The sequence below is a fragment of the Poecilia latipinna genome, unplaced genomic scaffold (genome assembly GCF_001443285.1).
Source record: "Poecilia latipinna isolate Pla-1442-1.1 unplaced genomic scaffold, P_latipinna-1.0 Scaffold2048, whole genome shotgun sequence".
In the NCBI taxonomy this organism is placed as follows: domain Eukaryota; kingdom Metazoa; phylum Chordata; class Actinopteri; order Cyprinodontiformes; family Poeciliidae; genus Poecilia; species Poecilia latipinna.
In genome coordinates, this window is record NW_015114664.1 from 54,197 (window position 1) to 70,087 (window position 15,891).

The following is a 15,891-nucleotide window of genomic DNA, read 5'->3' on the forward strand; positions in this document are numbered from 1 at the left end:
AGGCTACCGATGTTGGCGTCTATTTTCAGCTACGTACATTCATTTTGCCCCCAAAAAAGTCGATGCCCCCCCCGTCGTTTCAACCAGCCAGCCATTTGTAATCCATAGGGGGGCGCAGAAGAAAAAGTTTGGGAAACACTGGTCTAAAGTAATAAAAGTTTTGGTTCTCCATGTTTGATTTCATAAAGTAGGTGGTCCTAACTGTTAATCTAAGGTAGTGAGTAGTTTCTCTAGATTAGTTTCTCTGGATTTTAAGTTTGTTTTAATTCCTTTTCTGGGTTGCAAGATAATTATAAGTACTCCATAATTTATATTCTAGAAGGAGTTTCTCTGCATAATAATCTAAAAAGTATAATATTAGTCTAAATAGTGAGTACTCCATAACTTCTAAAAGTAATGAAATAAACTAGACAGTGCAAGGACGAGAGGAAAAGACATGAGGGAAGTATGGACATGTAGCAACATTCAGATAATACATGTTTGTAAACATAAATGTGTTTTCATCACAATACCAAACTCTTTCTGTGTCAGCTGTAATTAAATATTACCTTTGTTCATCTCCCTCGTTCATGTCATGCAGCAACACATAATACTTGAGTGTGTTGGGGATAAACCACTTTGGGTTAGTGTATTCTCCACTGTGCTGAATCTTGTGCTGCTCCTGGGAAAGCTTGAGGAACTGCTCCACTGGAACAGCCTCAGTGGATGACACCACCAGCAAGCCTGGAGTTTGTCAAGGACATAAAACATTGGTTTGCTTTACAAATTTATACCTTACTTTTTACTTTCCCCTATTATCAATATGTCTTTAGAATTGCTTTTTTAAAACAAATAACTACTGTGAATCTGTAGATCATTAGGAATAAATAAGATTTCACCCTGTGGCCCACACTAGTGGCACAAACATGGGAAATCAGAAAGTGTTCTAATTGGTGAATAATATTAGAGCTGGAAAACTATGACAACACAGACATAGACAGGCACAAAGTGTTAAGCAGAAAGGATACACGCCAGGTAGTGATTCAGGAACTCATGGTCAGAGGCAGGCATGGACTGCAGGAAGTTTTCCCTGTAGGCTTCAAACCAGGGTGTCGTAACTAAACCACAAACAGTTTCAGCAAAAACAAAAAAAAGAAAACACAAATCATCCAGTAGCCACACTTCAGCGTAATATTTTTTATATTTACCGTAACATCAGGGGCCACATGTATAAAAGAGTGAGCAGTTTTCACATTAAAACTCGGCATATGGACAAATTTAGAAAAGTGCGTTGCACAAAAAAATCCGGATGTATAAAGCCGTGTGCACCTTTCCTTTAGAAATCCCAAATTTGCAGGGAATAGAGCAGATGCTGGTCTGATCTGTCGCCACCCATAAATAAATATGTAAATTAGTATAAATACCTGGAAGTCTGACACCACAAGAAGCAATAACCATGGCAACGTCCTTGTTTGTGGCAGTATAAGTCTTTATAATAGTACTAATTATATATTTTATTAAAAGGTGCTTTCAGGTCACCTTACAAAAATAAAAATACATTTAAAAGAAAAAAAAATCCAAATTAAAAAATAAATAAATAAAGAGATTGTTCAAATGCCTGTCTGAACAGTAGAGCGTTCAGCCGGGATTTAAAGACAGACAGCATGTCAGAAAGTCCTTAGAGTGGGAATGTGGATGTTTATTCTAAATAGTGGAATCATGTGCATAAGTTGTACATTTACAGAGAAGAGATGCTTTCTGTCCATAAAGGCTCATTCACAAAGCGGACCTGGCTCGACTGAAGGATGACTGCAGCTGGACTGGTACCACAGGCTCCTTCTTTAAGTTTTGCTCAGAGCTCCAGGATGATCAGTCTGGATTAATCTAAACTGTAGTAAACAATCATCATCATTTCCCAGCAGATCTCTGATCAATTACTCCATCTGAATCCTTCCATTGGTGATGTTCTCCATCAGAGCCAAAGCGCTCCTTTGATTGTCTACACACCTTGATCACCTTAAAAATAATCAAACCTGAACTGTTTGGAGTTAATCTGCTTATCCAACCCTGTTTTCTTTTTTAGTGAGAATGAAATGACCCCATAGATCCATGAAATGAGGTCTATGGGGTCATTGCGTCTTCGGCTCACAGACCAATGTGTTACATCTTTATGAGACAAAAACTGAGTAAAAGTGTTATTTACATTCGAGTGAGGTTTTCACATCCTTCTATTTTCAATTTCTTTATTTTGTGTGCGTGTTAGCTCACTGTCCGAGGACAAATATGGTTCAGTTTCCTCATTTACGTTTAAACAATAAAATATTAAAATCATGAAAAAAACATTGGGTTTGATGCTTCTTGGTAACAGTGAATGTAGTGAATGTAGTCAGATTTCAGTGTATTTAGGTGAGTTTTGATGCTTTGTAGTTTATTGTTCAAAGAAAAAGTTTGCGTGGCTGTCGCACATTATTTTCATGCCAGGGGAAAAAGTGTGGTATATTTAACCAAACTGTTACAAATTTAATTTTTATACATGTTGATTTGTTCGTAAAATATGGCGTCGCACATTTTTTGTGCGTACGCTGCTTTATACATGAGGCCCCTGGATGTAGATGGTGAGGAAGAGCTTAGATATAGACTGTTATGGTCATCTGAAAGATTTATTTGTGTATTTTTAGAATATTTAAATAATCAGGTATCTGTAACCTGAAACTCCAAAAAGACTAACCAGTATATGTTGAACTTACCATTTAAATTTAAATGATAGTCTCCTGTCCTCATAGCGGTGGTCTGTGCAGCCTCCTGTGGCTGACAGGAAAACACCACTTCACTGAGAAGACGGTTCTGGGAGGCTCCGAGGGAAGCAGATGGACTGGGACTGGTCACCACATTGCTGACACAGATCCGTAAGTTCTTCACAGTCTGGAGCTGGTTGTTTGGATCCCGGATGTGACCTGAAGAAGAGAACACTTTCATTCTGATCTGCCAAGATCATGAGTCACTGCTGCTGATTCCCTCGGCCTCTTTAAGTGACTTGAGGCTCCTGCTAAAACTCAACCACAGTTGGTTGGTTCATTCTTTCTTTCACAGCTCTTATCTTGACACAGCTTCAACAATATTGCACTGTAGAAGCCCATTGCTCCCCCAGTGGCCTAAACTGGAACTAGGCATGGGATGAGCCCCAGGGTTCTGGAGGCCTATACATTAGCCTGACAGACAGTTCCAGCATTTACACACATAACCTGCCTATCCCAGCACAAAAGAGTACAATAAATTTACAAAAATTGCAGGTTTATGACTAGATGAAAACAAGTTAGCACTGCTGTAAAGAACAGATGAAGAATATTCTGACAAAGCATAACTGAAGCCACACAGAATTATTTTAAATTCAAAATGTTTCCAGAAGATATTTAATGGCTCGCACATATTTTCAACAGACGCTCCCATTGATTTGCTGAACACTATTTTAAATGTCTGATGCCATCAGACTGACCAGACAGCTGATTTAATGTCACAATGCAGTACCTGCAGAGAAAACTGATTGCAAAGTGCAGCTTGAGGAATTCAGATAAATACATAGTATTCTTCATAGTGGTTAACCTGGTAACTGACCACAGCAGCAAGTAACTCGCATTGATTTTCACGTTTTACTGATAAAACCCCATTTCTATAGAATTTCAGGTCATTCTCAGAACTAACTGCTAATTTAACCACAAGATTTGTTATAAACACATTTATCAGCTGGAATCTAATGAAATCAGTTCCATACACATAGTGCTGTGAACTCCCTTTCAGTGAACACGCTATTATACAATTATACAGCACATGTGCAGCGTTGGTGTTAGTCCTACTAACATATTTAGTGTCATTACAGATCAAAAAAGTGCACACAGCAGACCCCTCCTGCCTGTCTGACTCGGGCTTCGTTAATCAGGTAAGCTAGTGCAATGTTAGCGTACAGCTACCGTTGCTAGCATCGTGTTACGCTTTGGAAACAATTTTCCACTAAAGCAGCTTGTATAATAGCTAAGAAGAGGATTTCAGACTCATACCTTCGGATGTCAATCGACAGAATGGCCTCAACAGCTCTACAAAATTTAGGTTGTTCTTTCGAGTGACTCTTTCCGCTTCACCGCTACATAACACGGCTATCATGGGGACAAACGAATCCTGAATGAATTCGTGTACGGAGAGAACACACTGAGCCATGTCGTACTAGAATAACAAGCAACCCTTTTTTTTTTTTTACAAACTAAACCGGTGGTTCGCTTAATAACAACCTATCTAAACGGTTGATATCTGGTGAAAACTAGCAGGCGGCAGCCATATTGTCGCGAACCCTCTTCCTGTGTAGTCCTGAGGCTGTCAGGTGACTGCAGATATATGTTTTTTTTAAGAAACTTTATTTAGAAGCGCGATAAGAGTATAAGCAACGGAACGACAGACAGATAACCTGAAAAGTGATTTATTAAGACAATATCTAAATTAGAATTTAGTTCAGACTTCTAAACCACACCATAACTTCATTTAGTTTTGATTACTGGATCAGACTTAATAGAGCAGCTGAGTTAGCTCTTGAAGGGTTGCACAGACAGGGAAAAATAACAGATACATTAAATAACAAAGTTGCTGTCATGTACGTGAAGCATTGCCCTGATCCAGAGTTGTCTTACGCCCTGAAGTGCAAACCCATCCATGAGTGGACTTCCTACAGCTAATTATCTCTCTGATCATTGATGATTATCAGAGAGAGCTGAGGGCTGCAAACGGAGTCAGTGGTACTGCTCAGTTGAAATTTAATAATACAGCCATCACCACAGAGCAACCAGGTCACACATCAGCCTTTTCAATGTCTGGAGAATATCATGCCCAGTCTGCCTACTGCTTCGCAGCCACAGAATGGTTCCAACCCATCCAACCACAGCCTGCAGTCCACCTAGACATGAACATTCAAGCTGCATCTTATCACAGTCACCTGTAGAATATTTAACAATCAGAAGAGAGACTTCTCAGCCGCATGGTTGATATGTTTCAGAATAAGATGAAGAAGGTGCAGCAACATGTCACACAGCCTGTGAGGAGAGGGAGATTTCAGTAGTCTCCATGTCACAGGTGTCCCAAGGAGTCAGCTTGTAGAGTTTGCAATGAACCAGGCCACACTACAATGTCTCACTGTTTGTCTGACAGACTTTGTTTTGCTTGCCTTGCCCCTGGTGATGTTCAACTGTCTTGCCCAGTTAGTAACTCTACCCATGCTCAGTTAAGGCAAACTAACTGACCTGTATTTGGTGGAGATGGGGGAGCACAGATCTGACAATGTGTCAACTCCCAATGTGTGAATATTTCTGATGTAGTCGGTGTACACATGTTGGAGTTCATTCACTTTTATCTTTGTGCACCTCCCAGGTTTGTTAACCAGTTTCAGGACCCGACCAGAACCCCTTAGTGTAAATTACCTTGAGAAATAACGTGATTTGGTTATGTAGTGGTATAGAAATATACAAAATTCTACACAAATAGTTTCCAGGTGAGAAGTTCTGGTTCTTAAAGTGGGCTTGGTGTATATAAGGAGCTGCTGCGTTCATTCAGGCTGCCAGAGTCCTGTGGGCTCTGGCAGCGAANTATTTAGGTGAGTTTTGATGCTTTGTAGTTTATTGTTCAAAGAAAAAGTTTGCGTGGCTGTCGCATATTTTCAGGGGAAAAGTGTGGTATATTTATGCAAACTTTGATGCAAAGTTTATTTTTATACATGCCGACTTGTGGGTATAGTATGGCCGCACATTTTTTGTGGGGTACACATGCTTTATACGTGAGGCCACTGGTCTTGTAATCAAGACATGAGAATGTGAGTGTGAATGGGTGAATAACTGAATGTACTCTAAAGAGCTTTGGCATCTTCTGGATTTGGTCAAGCGTGATACTAGTACATGCAATTCACTTGGGACTGATGGTCTCAGGGGAAAAGAGAAAAGCTGTCAGATCCGAGTGACTTGTGGAGGTGACCTTGTGAACAAATTGACCTTTGTCCTGTTTTTGGCAGAGGCTCCCTGTTTCTGATTTACAGTGTAGAAATGGCTCATGTGAACAGTTTTATTCCAGACTTATTTTGAAGAGATGGCTATGCAGCGACAAGATTCTGTGATTATCAAAGATGGGACAGCAATGCATCTTTTTCTAAATCATTCATTAATGATAGACAATCTGCTATAGCTCTAATTTCCACATCAAGCCGTCAGTAGTGGTCCACTTGAAAACACATTGACTTTGAGGTTTCTAATTTTGGTTACTGAATCATCAAAATATTTAACCTTCTGCTTGGCAACATCAAGAGCTCCTGCATGAATGACCATATTTTCAACTGCTGGATGTTCATTCATAATTGTCAGTGTTTTCTCAGACATGTCAGACACCATGTGATGGGAAAAGTACTTTGATCGTTTTCCAAATGCAAAACAGTATAATCCTTTTCAGTGCCCCATCACTGGCAGTCAGTAACTTTGGGGCATTTTCTCGCTCCTGAGCGACTTTAGGAGGAAACTGTTTAGATTTCATCACACCTCTACTTGGTGTTTAAAGTTGTTTTCCCTCCTAGATTCTTGTTGAAGTGCTTGTTATGGCTGCTGCAGCCTGCTGTTTCTTTCTCCTTGGTACCGGTGTTGAGACGTTTCTCTCTCTTAAATATTTTGAATCAATAATAAGGTTGTCTCGTTTTCATATCCAGCATTTGTTTCCACATTTACTTCAAGTTGATGAATCATTGAGTGTTTAGAATATAAAAGTAACTACAAAAGCTGAGTATCTAGAACAACTTTCAAATGGAAAAAACTGTCAAAGGATCAAAAGGGTCCTCGAGGACCAGAGCCCTGCATCTTTTAGATGTCTCTTGTCCAACAGATTTGAATTTAATGGTGAAACTGCCTCACTAGCATGCATGTATGCAGGAGTTAAGCCGATATCTAGCATTGGAGTCAAGTGTGCTGAAGCAGAGAGACAGTTAAAAGGCAGGATACCGAGCCTCAAGGTCTGCATTTGAGACCGCTGCTATAAAATGAAGTCATTGATCAGTTTCAGGGCCAGTTTCAGCCCAAGACCCTGAAACTGCTTATGCAGGACGCTTTATCAAAAAGATTTGTAGAGCTGCTAATAGAAAACTAGCTTGAAAGGGTTGTGACTTTGAATGGTCCAGTTCAACAACCAAACTTTTATACTAACGTCTTTGTATTTGTGTGAAACTGAGTTTTAACTTTAAACAAGTTGATTCTCATGATTGGCTCTATTTATTTCTGAGATTTTTTTGGCTTCAAAAAGGCGTGTTTGATAACAATTAAAACTTCTCAACCTTTAACATTGTTTAGCAAAATGTTTTTACATCAGGCTACATGGCTACTACATTGGCATAAGGTACTCAAAGTTGTAGTTGGTGATATGTTGTTTGCTGCTGAGCATGATGTGGCTAAAACAAACATCATTTTCACAAATGTGCCATGAGAAGCCTCTTGAGAAGCACTGCTAAAATTATTTTAAGGCACAAAATCAGCCCAGTACTGGTCCACATTGTCAGGCGAGAAAGAATTACCTAGTATAAATGTAAATTTTAGCTATTGGAATTATGCCTAAGATAAATTAATTTAATCAAAGTGTGTCAACAATATGAATATGTGTATGTATTCCATCTTAAGTGCATACTAAACAGCACAGTCAGAGATGTTATAAGTTTATAGAAGGTATGCAAATGATCTAATCATCTGACTATGATTGCAGCAATCCACATTATTGGCAAAAACAGAGGGCCCCAAAACCAAATTTTGCTTAGGGCCCCATGGAGGCTTAGCTGGCTCTGATCTATTTAGCTAAATAAAATTGTGGCCTTTCTTTATTTCTCAGCTTTTTTCTGCCTTTTCACTCTTCTGATGTAGTTTTCTTGCTGATACATTGTTTCTAACCAACGTTGTGAATGGGTTGTGGCAAACCAACTTTTATATGCAGTCAGCAGCTGCAGACCTGCAAACTTCATGTTGCCTTCAGATTAACTTCAAGAACAGTATGTATACAGCATCATGGAATAGCTTTTTCAAAGACAAGCATCTGCATCCAAGCCATACCTTACTATGTGTAATGCAAAGCCTCAGATAGTGGAGGAAACCACACTGCTATGGGGCTCTAGAGCAGGGGAGATGAGTTTTCTGTAGTGATGGATCCAGTTGACAAGTTTGGGTTCAGCAGTTGCCAGGAGAACAGTAACCCCACCTCCATTGTGTCTTTGAAACTTCATCAGTCTTCCTCTTCATTCATCTGTCTGTATCTTTATGTGTCCCAAATCCCACCTCATCTCATCTCTCCATCAGGGCACCCACCTCAACAAACTTCGTTGCAAGCCGTTTCCAGATGCCTCACCAATATGTGACTGTGCGGTATGTTCCTGCTACTCTTAAGAAGGGGTGTCTCACTACAATCAGGCTTCACCCCTGTTCGCCAATCTGCTTGCTACCATCAGTCTTGATCTCTTTCTTTGCAAATCTACTGTCTGTCTCTTTATATCTACAAACGGATTAATTTGAGTGTTTTGCCCAGCCAATGTCGGTAACAGTAACCATGATTTTGGACTGTAGATAAGCAAGCGTAATAAATACTTTCAATAACTAGGAAAAGCAAAGTCCTGAAATCTCAAAATTTTTTAAAATTCAAATGTGAGCCAGATCTCTGTGATTTCATATTCTTGCTTGACTTTTGACAGGCTTCTGCCTCCATGCTTGTTGGTTTGGCTGTGTTGGGTGTTTCAGCTAATTGTCATTGTGCATTCTTTCCAAGTCTGTCTCATTCCTGAAAAAACAAAAAAAAAAAAAAAAAAAACAACACTTTTCATACTTTCCTTACGTCTTTGTCAGGTTGGAGTTTGATCAAAGGCTTTGGGACAAGTGACCAGAGCTACTTTCTGCTAAGAATCTCTTTATTTTTATTTTTTTGCTTAACGGGTCATTCTGCTCTTGATCTGTCCCTAAAAATGAGCTTACCTTGGGACTGTTCCACATCTTGTTTAAATGCTTTTTTCCATGTGGTAATGTGTTTGATTTAAAGCTTTTAAGTGACTTTTGATTCTGTTTTTATAGTCCCCTTTTAATAAGGTTGGAGCCTGATATGATTTTAAGTCCTACGAATGAATTGATGAGAAGATGAGAGGTAGAACCAAAGATCAATTTATTTTCACCAGTTTGGCTATAGAAAACACATCAACACGCGGCTTTCACAAATTTGAGTCCCAGCCCCATGACCTTGGCGATATGTTTACCCTTTATCACAACCTGCTTTCCTGTCTGACAACTGTCAAATAAAGGCCATTCAAGCCATCAAGCCTAGAAATAAATACATCAAAAACTCCCAATGTCTTTAGATACATTCAGCATATTTAGTTTATTTTGATCATCCTCGATGATATTTGTGAAGTCTTCAAATCAAATACTTGGACCTCCCCAGGATTCCCTGTCGGCTTATTGAAGGTTCACCTCTGCATAACATTTGAAACCATTTTTTCAGCAATAAACATTATAGGCATATTTATGTTTCTTCATGTTGTGATCAAAATATATGTCTGACATTTCTGCAATCTCTGTTGTAAGATCTATGTTTTATGTTTACAGGTAGAAGGTATGTAACCTTGTTTATGCTTGCCTATAATTAATGATTAATGTTTTTATTCTGTTTTGATCATATTGCTTTCTATCTTTTCCTTCTCCTGTGACCTCAATGATTACAGCTTCTCTTTATTATGATAGCTAATATACTTCCACTGTGCACAGCTGACAGGACATGGCCTGTTGCTCCTAATTTAGTTATGAAAACTTATACAGAGTATTTAAAAGCCCAGACAGCGTTTTGTGTACATGTACAAGTCATTGTACATACAATACTTGCCAAAAGCATTCGCTCACCTGCCTTGACTCGCATATGAGTTTAAGTGACATCCCATCCTAATCCATATGGTTCAATATGACATTGGTCCACCCTTTGCAGCTAGAACAGCTTCAGTTCTTCTGGGAAGGCTGTAAACAAAGTTTAGGAGATTTTATGGCGATTTCTGACCATTCTTCCAGAAGTGCATTTGTGAGGTCATGTACTGATGTTGGAGAAGAAGGCCTGGCTCTCAGTTTCTGCTCTAATTCATCCCAAAGGTGTTCTATTTGGTTGAGGTCAGGAATCTGTGCAGGCCAGTCAAGTTCATCCACACCAGACTTTATGGATCTCGGTTTGTGCTCTGGTGCACAGTCATGGTGGAAGAGGAAAGGGTCAGATCCAAACTGTTCCCACAAAGTTGGGAGCGTGGAATTGTCCAAAATGTCTTGGTATGCTGAAGCATTCAGAGTTCCTTTCACTGGAACTAAGGGGCTAAGCATCTGGCAATGCAATGTAAAGTTTGCATTGTGCCAAATTTTACACTTGGCACAATGCAGATTGCCAGATGGAGAAGCGCAATTTGTCACTCCAGAGAACACGCCTCCACCACTCTAAAGTCCAGTGGCAGCAGCTTTCCACCACTGCATCCAACGCTTTGCATTTCACTTGGTGATGTATGGTTTGGATGCAGCTGCTCCACCATGGAAACCCATTCCATGAAGCTCTCTGTGCACTGCTCCTGAGCTAATCTGAAGGCCACATGAAGTTTGGAGGTCAGTAGTGACCGACTCTGCAGTTGTTGACCTCTTTGCACTATGCTGACCCCGCTCTGTTAGTTTATGTGGCCTACCGCTTCATGGCTGAGTGGCTGTCATTACCAAACATTTCTGTTTTCTTAGAAAACCCAGCTGACAGTTGAAACTGGAATATTTAGGAGCGAGGAAATTCCACGACTGGATTTGTTGCACAGGTAGCATCCTATCACATTTCCACACTGGAATTCACTGAGCTCCTGAGAGCGACCCATTGTTTCACAAATGTTTATAAAAACAGTCTGCATGCCTAGGTGTTTCATTTTATACACCTGTGGCCATGAAAGGGATTGGAACATCTGATTCCAATCATTTGAATAGGTGAACAAATGCTTTTGGCAATACAATATAGTATATGTCTGTCGATAGAATAGCTAATTTTACTGAAGCAAGAGTAGCTGCTTCAGTAAAAGCTACTGAAAGATATAAACTATAGAAAGACTATATCTTTCCATAGTCTGCTAGACTATAGAGGAATTGGAGTTCAAGCCTAATAAGTTTTGAGAAGAAAGACGTTTGAAAGTCCTGCTGTCAAACTGAAAATGTGTGCTCTCGAATTATGGCAGAAAGATTTCCCCATAGTAGACTAAGGAATACCAATTTTAGTACGATGCCTCATCTATTTTTCAGAAATGATGTACACACATAAAAATAGAAAATACTGTGTGAATTCTAGGATTTTTGAATAGTTTAGTCAATTTGCATGATTAAAATACAGATCAACAAGCTGAAGAAAGAAAAACACTGGGTCAGTATCAAAATCTCATTTGATTTTGGAGTGGAAGTACCTTATTTAGCAGGAAGAATGCTGTAAGTCTTTCTGTGGCCTCCTTCGTCTTACAGCTGTGTTCACCCTTCTGTTGTAGCTGTCCATGCTCTTCACTGAGGAGTGTGATAAGGTGCGGGACCTGATGCACGTCCACTCCTTCAGCTATGACTTTCACCTGCGTGTGGCTCACCAGTACTTGGTTGGATGCCACATGACACTTCGCCAGGGCTACCAGCTTACGGACTTTCTTGATGACTTCATCTGCCATTACCCAGATATTCCCAAGTTTGGCCGCAATCACATCTTTCAAGGTGATGCATTTCTTGCTGCTTCTAATACAGATGAACATCCACTGTAAATAGTAGGGCTTTCAGAAAAAATAAATTGCTTTATCTTTCAATTATCTACACCAAATTCCACATAATTTTGATGTGGGATTTTGTGAAGTTCATTATTTCAGGTAAAAGTGAAGAAGGAAAGCTATCTTTCCAAAGGACAATTTTATAGTGGACTTAGATGAGATCATTAAAAATCTTATGTGAGAATTTTTTGATGAGACACTATTTCAGTTTTATTTGCCAAAAATATTTTTTGAGTACTAAATCTAGGTAACACTTTATTTGAAGGGGGTTGAATAAGACTGTTATGACACTGTCATAAACATGACATAACACCATGAACATCAATAAGTCTTCATGAATATTTATGACTGTTGTCATAAAGTGTCATTCGGTAAATTATGACACTTTTAATACAAAGTTGACATTATTAAAAATTTCTTTGTTTGACAACTTGACATTAACCAGGAAATCATTACTGTTTAAACTTTACCTTTAATAACATAAAGTTACCTAATTTTTAAAGTGCAATCACTAATACTTTTATAACAAATTTATATCAGTAATGATTTCTTGGTTAATGTCAAGTTGTCATAACAATAATGTCAACTTTGTATTAAAAGTGTCATAATTTAACGAATGACGCTTTATGACAACAGTCATAAATATTCATGAAGGCTTATTGATGTTCATGACAGGTGTTATGTCATGTTTATGACAGTGTCATGACAGTCTTATTCACCCCCCTTCAAATAAAGTGTTACCTAAATCTACATACAGCTGTTGGTCCCGATCCAACAAATAACAAAGAAATTAAAAGCAAAGACACAAAGCTAATAATTTCAATTCGTTTTTCATCATTTTGCAAACGTTGTTGAAACTTAATTTTTATCTACAGAAATCATATTTCCGTCACAATAAAAAAAAATCGCAATGATAATGGTACAATAATAGTCCATGTCAGGAAACGCCATACACTGATCATTTTCTTCACACTGGCATCTTCAAGACAGGCAGTGTGTTGGAAGGAGGGCTAGAAAACAAAAAAGTTGATAATGGCCACAGTAAAGTGGATGATGTAAGCCATTTGATTTCTGACTGAATCTACAGTTCTGTCAGAATGACACTGAAATCAAAAATATGAATGACTTCTTTTAATATCTAATAGCCATAACAATTGGAAAAGTTCCTAAAAAATGTTAGTTATTATTTAAACCCTCCCATTCTCTCGAGTCTCTGAACCTTTGTGGAGGTAGTGAATATGTTTGCTTCATGTTGCATTCCCCAAACGTTAAGGCTTTGATTAAAATGAAACAACGTAAATATCTTACATATTTTTTTGTATTTCTGTAAAGGAAGCTTTTCAGTCTCCACGGGAATAATAACAGCTCACCAGCTCTACAACTATATCACTGACCACACCAGCTCTTACGGCATGAAGCCTCTCCGCATGTCAAAGACTGCAGTTGCTACTGACAACAAGAAAGGAATGGCTGACCTCCATGAATATGCACTGGTGGCTCTGTGGAACAGGTCAAACCACATTCCAGTAAACCCTAAATAAACCGACTCTGTTGATGTTTGACCAATTTTAATGAAACATTCTGTCTGTTCTTGTGGTTTTGCTTCCCATGCAGTTCGGGCTCCTACAAGGACCTGGAGGGCCTCCACCACCATGATGACTTTGACGTGTCTCTGGTAGTGTGCCACAATGCTGTTCCATTTGAGGAGCAGTCAGATGGGGAGAGGCATTTGCTAAGGTAATAATGAGCAATAGAACAGTATATGTTATTATGAGAGAAAATTTTTAAAGCTTATTAACCCTTTTTAAAACTTTTTGACTCGTTAAATCCTCTCTTATGCCCGGATTCAGAAAATGCTGTGCGCAAAGACTGAGATCACACAGAGATATCAGATATCAATAATCAGCATTTATTCAAGACAGACAGATGGATGCTGTCACCACAAGAGCACATCACAAAACTCAAAGCACAAACAACACATGAATTTACCTGAGAGAGAGAAAAGGACAAAAGATGGAAACGACAAACAAAAAGCAAAGACCTCTTTGGAGAGTTGCAAAAGCAAATCTGGTTTGTTCCTCACATGCACAAATTTTTATAGTAAAGGCGTATTCTTCTCTTTAATTTATTCAAATAAGGCGTATCTTTGCTCATCCAACCAGCTGTCTCGGCCCTCTTAAAAGTTAGAAACTCCCTACAATTTCTTTTCAAGATCAAACACCAGTTGTCACCTTTATCTAAACAAAGTGGAAGCAGCGCTTCTCCTCCACTGGCCTGAACTCCTGCTGTTTTACGGCTTTTCACAGATCAGTGTGAAGCTGGAACTTCTCCTGATTGGTTCCCACACAGACAAAAGGCAGATCAGAAGATCTTAGCAATCTGCTGTAGCTACAGGTAACACAAAGATTAGTCCAAAAACTATATTTAGGTTATTTCAATCAAGACATGTTAAGTTTTAAAACTAGCATATTTTAAATTTATTTTCTTAACAATGTATATATGTATGTATGGTGTGTGTGTGTGTGCGTGTGCATGTGTGTATCAGAGGTCACGCTGACTTTTTTATCAGTCATTTCAACCAACATTAAAAAAATCAGTCATGTTCTATTTTTACCTGTCAAATTATAATCACATCAACATCGGCTATTTAGCTGCGTTTGTTTTGCGGTTTAGTCAATATTCACCCAGTTGAGCCATGAACCCAGATTCCTTCACACATAAAGCAGATAAATGTATCTAACTTTTTCTCTGTGACACAAACCACTGACTGTGGCCCCAATAACTTATAATAAATTAAATTAAAGACTCCACTTAAATTACCATCACTTCACTTGCTGTGGTCTGAACGGACAGTCTCTCAAATTCCTCCTGGTCACATCTGCAGAGAGATCTGCACTAGTTCATCAGTCAGTTGGATCTGTCTGATCCAAACCGATCAATTGAACTCTGCGATTTTTTTAACCCTGTGCGTGCTCCGGTGTGTGCTTTTACGAGGATGTTTTTTTTGCGTGCTTTCACTTCCCCGAAATGGAAGTGATGTCCATTTCTGCTGCGCTTTTGAGCGCCGCTCTCCTTTTGGGCGTGGCAGGGTAATCTCTTCCAGCTCCATTTGTTAAAACTGCAGGGTGAGTTAAGTTTAATTCTTCACATCAGCGGAGATGCGTACACATTGGTTGTGCAGCGGACTGCGCATGTGTTACAACCCCACCCTAAAATTCCTAAAGTAAATTCTGGCACTGGGTTTTAACATAAAACGAAAAAAGTAATCCGAACAGTTGATGGATGGGTATAATTTATTTTACAGTCCTGATAAAACAACAACTACAGGAGACATACAAAAAAAACATAGGGGAGTTTAATGCTTCAGGGTCTCCAAGGCCAAAATAATAAACAAAACACCCCCTTATAACTATAAAATAAAACAACCACGTTCTAAAGAAGAACTAAAGGAAAATACAAAACCTAAACTCCCTTACTAACCAAAAAACAGGAGAAAACAGTTCATAACAAAAATGGCAGAGAACCCCTACCAGCTTCCACCTCTGAACAAAAACACTTCTTGAACAATTGTTCACAAAGATGCTCACAGCAAGCTCAGTTCCCACACAAAATCAGATCCCACACAGGATCACAGATCAAACAAAAGGAGGGATCTGGCATCTCCAGCTTGCTGCTTATATAGGGCAGCTGACGAGCCCCAACACATTTCACCTGCAGCAGTCAGGCAGAACGAAACAGAAAAACACAGGGCTCTCTGAGATAGAGAGCCCCTAGAGGTCGGTGACCGTAACAGCATGTTATGGTCTAATTTATTTATTTCCTAAAGATAAACTGCTGGCTCCTCTGTTTAGACTATAACTGAATTAACACAACATTGCATTATCTTTAGTTTTCTCTGTTCTTTAATGGAGACTGAAATTAAACGCACCATTTCAACCAAAGTTTTGGAACGTGCTTCCTAACCAGACTCTCCAAAGCTCGGTCATTCTCCACCACCTTTGGGGGTGTTCCCCACTTCCCACTTTGATCTCGGGGCTTCCAGTCCATATTCTGGACTTCATACTTGGCTATATATATATATA

The 15,891-nt window shown here is 39.1% G+C and overlaps 2 protein-coding genes across 6 annotated transcripts in view; one reads left to right on the forward strand and one right to left on the reverse strand.

Moving 5' to 3' along the window:
• Positions 1-15,891, forward strand: part of LOC106935947 (SZT2 subunit of KICSTOR complex) — an 81,192-nt gene that overhangs the window by 43,628 nt on the left and 21,673 nt on the right. For 4 of the 5 annotated variants that reach the window (XR_001422013.1, XM_015016689.1, XM_015016690.1 and 1 more), the window contains 4 exons: positions 8,325-8,390; positions 11,546-11,759; positions 13,142-13,319; positions 13,424-13,546. Coding sequence is in view for 4 of the 5 variants with exons in the window: in XM_015016689.1 (XP_014872175.1) it covers positions 8,325-8,390; positions 11,546-11,759; positions 13,142-13,319; positions 13,424-13,546 (581 nt within the window). In the remaining variant the exon portion in view is untranslated. The remainder of the gene's footprint in view (positions 1-8,324; positions 8,391-11,545; positions 11,760-13,141; positions 13,320-13,423; positions 13,547-15,891) is intronic. The other variant, XM_015016693.1, reaches the window with a different exon arrangement.
• On the reverse strand, positions 510-4,349 carry LOC106935949 (trafficking protein particle complex subunit 8-like). Its single transcript, XM_015016696.1, has 4 exons — positions 4,032-4,349; positions 2,727-2,933; positions 1,008-1,097; positions 510-723 (listed from the first exon to the last, which is right to left on the reverse strand). The coding sequence occupies exons 1-4, from the start codon at positions 4,186-4,188 to the stop codon at positions 545-547; spliced, it is 633 nt and encodes a 210-aa protein (XP_014872182.1). The 5' UTR covers positions 4,189-4,349; the 3' UTR covers positions 510-544.

Bases quoted from the DNA above. Each gene is read 5' to 3' on its own strand.
- LOC106935949 (XM_015016696.1), bottom strand. From the start codon at position 4,188: ATGGCTCAGTGTGTTCTCTCCGTACACGAATTCATTCAGGATTCGTTT. The intron at 1,098-2,726 runs GTAAGTTCAACA...TTTGTGGTTTAG, and splicing joins CTATCATTTAAATTTAAATG to TTACGACACCCTGGTTTGAA. The intron at 724-1,007 runs GTATCCTTTCTG...GACAAACTCCAG, and splicing joins CCTGAATCACTACCTGGCGT to GCTTGCTGGTGGTGTCATCC.